This window comes from Eucalyptus grandis, chromosome 10 (genome assembly GCF_016545825.1).
Source record: "Eucalyptus grandis isolate ANBG69807.140 chromosome 10, ASM1654582v1, whole genome shotgun sequence".
NCBI lineage: Eukaryota > Viridiplantae > Streptophyta > Magnoliopsida > Myrtales > Myrtaceae > Eucalyptus > Eucalyptus grandis.
Genome location: NC_052621.1, coordinates 9749604 through 9756439, shown reverse-complemented (window position 1 = coordinate 9756439; position 6836 = coordinate 9749604). Strand labels below are relative to the sequence as shown.

Here is a 6836-nt window from a genome sequence, read left to right as displayed (position 1 = left end):
AATAGGAAAATCAACTCATGAAATCTAAAAAAGAGAAAAAACCGACCAAGTGTATAGTGCTACCACACCATAGATGGGGCAGATTACCTCATTTTAAAATATCTTGCTTCCGTAACCAAAGGGACGCCATAAATGAGGGTAAGCATCATGTGATCTTGTTCAATTTAGCATTCGAATCGACCAATATTGCATACATTCGATTCAAGAAAAAGCAAACCAACTTGTAGTAGGAATTGAATTGAGAACCAATTCAATATGTTTACAAGTTGATTCAATTTCACATTAATTTGTTTTCTTCTTTAATCATTTTGCCCTTTTGTTCATTAATTACTGGAGTCAGAGATGGAATCATGTTAATGTTCCTTATCAAACTATAGGACTCTTGTGACATCCATGATTTCCACGTTCTTCTTTTGACTTTCAAAATATTAGAGTAGAGTTTTCTTTTCATGTATTTGAAAAATAAATCAGGTCAGTATACCAATATCCCTTGTTTTCACCATACTTGTAAAGCATGTACTCCCAATCCTAGTTTTAGTTTCAATTTTAAAATTTAAAAAAAAATGGAAGATAATATGACTTGAGGGTTTGGTTTCAATATTGCAAGCTGATCCATTAATGATATATATTAGTAGCGCATAGTGCAAATGCAAAAATAAATAATGTCAATATTTGTTTCATAATTCATATCACGATAGATGATTAATTGTCATCAAGTCGAAAATAAAAATGCTCTAAAAAGAGCTACGCCCAAGTATTTTAAACCTTCAAGCTTGCCAAATTCCTCAAGATTCAATCGCCAAATCAAGTCAGTGATGTACAAAGTGGAAAAAGGAGCACTTTTCTCTTGACTGCCGTAATCTTTGTGAATGACCCTGTGACAAACTTTTGACCTTGAATCGAGCCTATTGAACTTTCCTTCATTTACTTCTGGTGTAAGAAACAAGTAAAAAGCAACAAAAAGAAAAAAGAAAAGAAAAAGCCAAATTCGAATGCAACAATGAAGTAAAAATAAAAAAGATAGGCTTTCTAGAATGGCACAGATGGCAATGTCTCATTGGCCAAGAAGTGCTTGACCAATTGAAGAGCTCTCTTGGGAGCAAAAGTTGGGACTTGGTGACCCGCAGCTCTCACAGTCACAAAGGTCAACCCGTCATACTCTACCGTCCATCCGCCCACCTGAAAAGATCAATCAAATTCCCAATAAATCGATCTCATCTGCCTTAAATTGAATAAGACCATAATAAAAAAGATATATTATATATTACATATATGTGAGACAAACGGAACCAACAAATTCTCGGTATGAGACATGGCGTAAAAGAAAATATTTTTTCTTTCAATGCATTATTAATTTGATTTATTAATATAACTTAATTCAAATAATAATCTTCTTATCGTTGTGGACTGCAAATGATTACCTAAACCTCTCATAAATAAATTAATAGAAACAAATCGAAGATTACCTGTTGATAGTTGTACCACGGTGTCCAGTCCTGAACAATATCGAGGCCAAGTTTATTCAATGTGTATCGTGTTGAAGTCACCGGGATTCTCCCATCGGTGTCTCCGCTATTAAAGACAGATTCATCACCGAATTAATCATGAGCAAATTGAGCTCTCCAAAACGAATTTTACTAGCAAGAATCGATCGAAGATCGCGGGTTTGGATTACCTATACACCCACACGCGCAAGCCTCCTTGTATGAGCTTCCGGATTATGGGAAGGATCGATGCTGGCGCGTCGTTCCAAAAGGAGATGTTATTGCTGCAAAGGCACAAAGAGAAGATTTCTTCATCCAGATCGCTGCTGCGATGATGGAAATCGTCGATGTTCAATTTGTAACCTGTCCCTAAATAGGTTATCTTACGACAGAGACCGTAAACGGATTGAAATTGTCCTGATATGATGACTGTATTGCTGAGATGTGAGAGCATTCTACGTACAAGGACTAGGGTTCGAGATAAATCTAACCAGACTTGACGAAGATGATCTAACCTGCAGTGAGTCCATGGATATGGGATGTTGGTGACATTCGCGTGAAGCGCTTCTTGAACGTCTGGTCTGTTGAAATACACCTCAGTGTAGTCCGACGCACACGGGTCGTAACCCGCTGGCCTCTTGTGCCATCCGGCCTACACATCACACCAGACAGGCACTCCTATTATGAATATGTTTCGTCACGTAGATGTCAAAGTGTGACTAAATGTGAACTCACAAATTTGGAGAGCAATCGGGGCGCGATGACGCCATCGATGACCGGACGTTGGCGGGTGCTGCTGAAGTTACTATTCACGCATTTGGAAACATATAAGCTGTACATGTCAATGATCCGGTAAACAGCGAAGTACTTGTTGAGGTTCGAGGTGCAGTCTGAGGTCAAATTCTCCTGGCTAAAATTGCACGTCGCCTTGATGTCGTGATACAGGCGATCGGATACGACCGCGTGATCCCACGCATAGTCGATCATCCCCCTCTGGTCTGTGTCGTCGTCTAGTAATGCATTACCGATCTGCAAAGCACGTCAACGGGATTAAGCGCCAATTATATTCCTCTCCAAAGGCCTATTACGAGCCTTTCAAAAGAGATTGATCGGAGAGAAACTAACCATTAGACCCTTCAAATTAATGTAGTCTTCCTTTGAGAGCTTCTTATTGTTGTCGAGAATAAGCTCCGAAAGCTGTGGAACATAGTGTCCTGGAGATTTGAAGATTAAAGAGTCATTTACATATGTTAATCAGATGATTTAAGCATGTTAATCTCGAATATTTTTCGTTGATTTTCATTTTTCTCCCACATTCAATTTCTGATTACCTGCATAGCTCTCTCCTGCAAGGTAGAAATCGTGGGACTTGAACTGTGGAAATCTTCTAAACCAGTTCACCAGAAACACGTACGAGTCCTGAGCTATAAATAGTAATTAAAAGAAAGAAAGAAGGAAAGAGCATTAAGATATAAAAGTGTCAAAATTATTTCGAAATTATCGACTTATAAATGATTTCGGATTAAAAATAGTTGTACCCGTGATGGTGTCTCCGAGCTGACCGATGTCGCTACTTGTGTTGGTGTAGGAAAATCCAACCCCGACTGGTGATTCTACAAATAACAGATTTGCAGCTGGAAAGGAAAAGAAGAGTTAGTAGCGTTAGTGTCTATTTTAATAGACATGAATTTTCTGAATTTGGTAATTATGATTGCGCTTATATTGCTTTACCTTTGTTCCAAGTGTAACGATTGAACTTCAGCTTTGGCTGGTCCTTCTGAGGGAAGAAAGGTCCTAATTCCTCTGACTGTCCATAACCAATCGATGAACAGCCAGGACCTGTGATTTTCCAGATATAGAAACATAAAATTACTGTAAGAAACAATTTTAGAAAATCTTGCTGGGAGAAATCCTTGGTGAACGTTAACCTTATTTGATTTTGTGGCTATGACAATTCCTTAAATTAGTTATGCATAAAGTGGCCATAGCCCAAAAAGAAAAAGCTCTATGGAAGAAGATACTTATTTTGTACTCTCGTTTGCTTAAGTGTATTTATAAAACTAATTGTTCAAGTGAAAATAAACATGGCGGATATAAAGTCACAGTAATTAATTATATCCGATTGGAAAACCGGAATCATGATCACTTTATATTTAAATTCACTGCTTGAATATAAATTTCGATTGGATCCAATGATAGATTTGACCAAAGAGACACAACAGTAGTTTCTGCTAGAGCAATCAAGGTATCTTTCTACCATAAACTAATATTAGCCAAATATTATGGTCAAAAACTCATGATCAAAAGTTGGAAATGTCTAAAACGACCTTGCCTTGCATTTTCATATGACTAATCATCTAAATCTTGTCATCGGTACCTACCCTGTAATTATGTTTTCCTCTAGAAGTGTTGAAAAATTTGTTCTGATCCTTTCCCACGATTTCTTCTTTTGCATATTTCTTTAATTCAATTGGGAAAAAAGAAAAAACAAAAGCATATTCAACTCCTGTAAGTGTCAATCAGAAGCAATGGATTGAAAGCTTGGAGTAGAAGACAAAAGGTGGGCGCCCAAGAATGATGACAAAAAGCCAGTTTGGTTGAGCTTGGAAGCGCTGCAATAATGCTACGCAACTTCGTTTTCAAGTATTCATTATTAGGGATATTATTTTTCATGTGGGCCTATCGTCTTTTTAGGTTTTTATTTCTTGAATTTCAATACATTGACGTCGAAACAAAACCAAGAATATATCATTGCGTTGCAACCTAACTAAACCCAGTTGTCTTACGGCATAGTTTTATATAACGGGTCAAAAATATCGACAGGAAAATAACAACGTAATCAAACAAGAATAGGGTTTCTTTGTTGTTTGTTCTTGGGATAAGACACCCTCGAAAAGAACAAGTGATGGAGGTTGTTAGACGGCCGGTTATATAGAAAAATAGTGAAAATAAATTATGTTTGTTGAATATCACGATCCAAACATGGCCCAAGGGAAAAAAAGAGAATATTATCATCCAAATAAACAGAAAAATAGCGAAAAAGTATGATATTTAGGGAAAATGACAACCAATGTAACTGTCCAAAAGAGGAAGATATTTTCCGTTCACTCCCGGTCGTTTTATATTTTTTGTTATTCCCTCAAAATCCTAAATTAGTTGCCAATAATTCTTGAATCATGTTTGCATTGTAGCGAAAATCCATTGGTCAATAGGAGTAGTCAACAAATTTTTGCGCTTGAACTGAAGGGTTCTATGATTGCGACAGCAGACCTAATGAGTTTTGAATATTCCATTCAAAGGCTACATACGTTGTAGGGTAAGAAAAGTATCTTTTGAAGAGAAGTCAAGAACGTACTTTGCTGTCCGAGATGGTGATATCTCAAGATAAGATATTCGGAAGCTTTAATGCCGCGAATTATACAGCTAAAAAATTCACATAACCGTCACGTGCGCCCGGGAGAATCACATATCAAGTTACCGTCGGAATATCTTGGGTACAGCCGGGTGTAAAAATCCACGACGTAAGTCACCGAAGAAGACCGACATAATTGCGAAATCAAATTGGCAAAAAAATGAAAGGAAATGAATATCACGAAAAGAAGACAAATATATCCTTATGGACCACATGAATTGCGAGACAAAAGGGGACCAGGAAGATGATCTCCGAGAACCCAACGAGGAGAGAGAGACAGTACCTCCATTGAGCCAAAGTAGGAGAGGCTTGTCCTGGGGCTTGTCGGTGGCTTCGAAGAACCAATAGAACAAGGCTCGCCCGTGCGTCTCGTTGACCGTCACGTACCCTGCGTATTGCTTGAACTTCACATCCGGTTGGCCGGGGAGCCGGTACACCCGGTCTGCCTCTTGCTCGCTGGCCCAATTCGCCGTGCCGGAGGGTAGGGACGAGGCCACGAACGTTGCTGTCAGCATGAGCAGGCACTTGAGCGAGAGCATTGATGGACTTGAAGAAGATGAACAATGGTGACCCATGATGTCTCTCTCTCTCTCTCTCTCTCTCTCTCTCGCTACTTTCTCTCTTCGAGTGCGTGGGCTGGGGGGTTTTATACAAGGCGATGACAGATAAGATTCGTGGGTTATACCGCTGTTCTGAACTTTTTTTCCTTATATCTTTGCATAGTTCACGTCGTCATGCTTGTGTTTGGTAGTATATAGGGCATGCATGTGCCAATGAGAGGCGACGCTTCTATGGTCCACCGAGGAACAAATCTCTTTCCTCGCCTTCCTCTATTAGGCTGTTTTTTTTTTTTTTCTTCTTTTTCCCAAAGTCGTTAGTCATATTAGGAGATCTACTAGATTATAAATATCTGTCAAGATTATGTATATATTTCATTTGATAGTGTATATCATTGATTAATATGTTACCTTCAATAGTCATCTCATATAGTCTATAACTAAGCCGTCAAAATCTTCATTATGAATATATCGAATTACACAGAAATTTCTCAAATCTGTCATCCACATTATCATTCTCAACTATTTCAATTCCAAGAATATCTTAATATTAAGATACTTTCAAAAGAGAATACAACGAAACACGGTTGGGGTTCATTTTGATCTGGCCTTTATCGGCGTAAAAAGACAGATTGCAAAAGCACTTGAATGGAGTGCGCATCATTTACCTCAGTCTCACATAGGAAAAGAAGTTTAGTTCTGCCTATCTGCGAAATATTGTACGTGATTTTAGCATAATTTGAAAGGGAAAATAAATTCCAAATACTAGAATTATAAAGTTATTCATCGTTGCATGTCAATTGAGTATACAAATGAGATCATATAGGTTTGGAATTTACTATGATTTTGATTATGGATGCCCACCTTGATAGTGATTTTGCCTATTGGGGAATTTGATAATGGATGCACGCCTTGAAAGTGACTTTGCCTTTTGGGGAACGGAATTAAGATCTTTTTCTATGGTTGAAAATTGTGCTTGCCGTCCGTCGAAATGAAAGCCGAAGAAAGTGGAGCTGGGCCCTTTCTTCTTGGAGGGAGTCCTTCAACAGAAGCATCCTTTCAATCAATGCGGTTTGGGACCGCGGAAAAGATCTTCGGTTGAGCCAACGGCTTTGACCGAAATCATTTGGACAGACTTTGGTACGTGCATATAAATCAAAATCACATTATTGCAACAACATAGCTTATGCTGGTTAAATGATGATCTGCACATGTATTATCATCTCATTCTAATCCATGTGTTAATGAATATGGTGCAATTACACGTGTGGCATTTATAGCAAAAAGGCAGCTACCTTTCATCCCAAGGCACTTGATTCAATCAGATCGAGAGAGCGAGCAAGAGAGAGATACAAGGCGCTCGATTCGATCGATTTAGGGGAT

At 38.4% G+C, this 6836-nt stretch overlaps 1 protein-coding gene across 1 annotated transcript; it reads right to left on the bottom strand.

The window, feature by feature from the left end:
- Positions 1-818: 818 nt before the first annotated feature.
- Positions 819-5597, bottom strand: LOC104421611 (serine carboxypeptidase-like 34). The gene is made up of 10 exons (XM_010033620.3): positions 5180-5597; positions 3216-3323; positions 3023-3118; positions 2816-2908; positions 2610-2698; positions 2220-2513; positions 2000-2136; positions 1676-1768; positions 1467-1572; positions 819-1179 (listed from the first exon to the last, which is right to left on the bottom strand). The coding sequence occupies exons 1-10, from the start codon at positions 5469-5471 to the stop codon at positions 1030-1032; spliced, it is 1458 nt and encodes a 485-aa protein (XP_010031922.2). The 5' UTR covers positions 5472-5597; the 3' UTR covers positions 819-1029.
- Positions 5598-6836: the final 1239 nt, after the last annotated feature.

Coding starts and splice junctions, on each gene's coding strand:
- LOC104421611 (XM_010033620.3), bottom strand. CDS start 5,471: ATGGGTCACCATTGTTCATCTTCTTCAAGTCCATCAATGCTCTCGCTC. Junction 2,137..2,219: donor CCCGATTGCTCTCCAAATTT/GTGAGTTCACAT, acceptor TGTGATGTGTAG/GCCGGATGGCACAAGAGGCC. Junction 1,769..1,999: donor TATCCATGGACTCACTGCAG/GTTAGATCATCT, acceptor GTGCCTTTGCAG/CAATAACATCTCCTTTTGGA.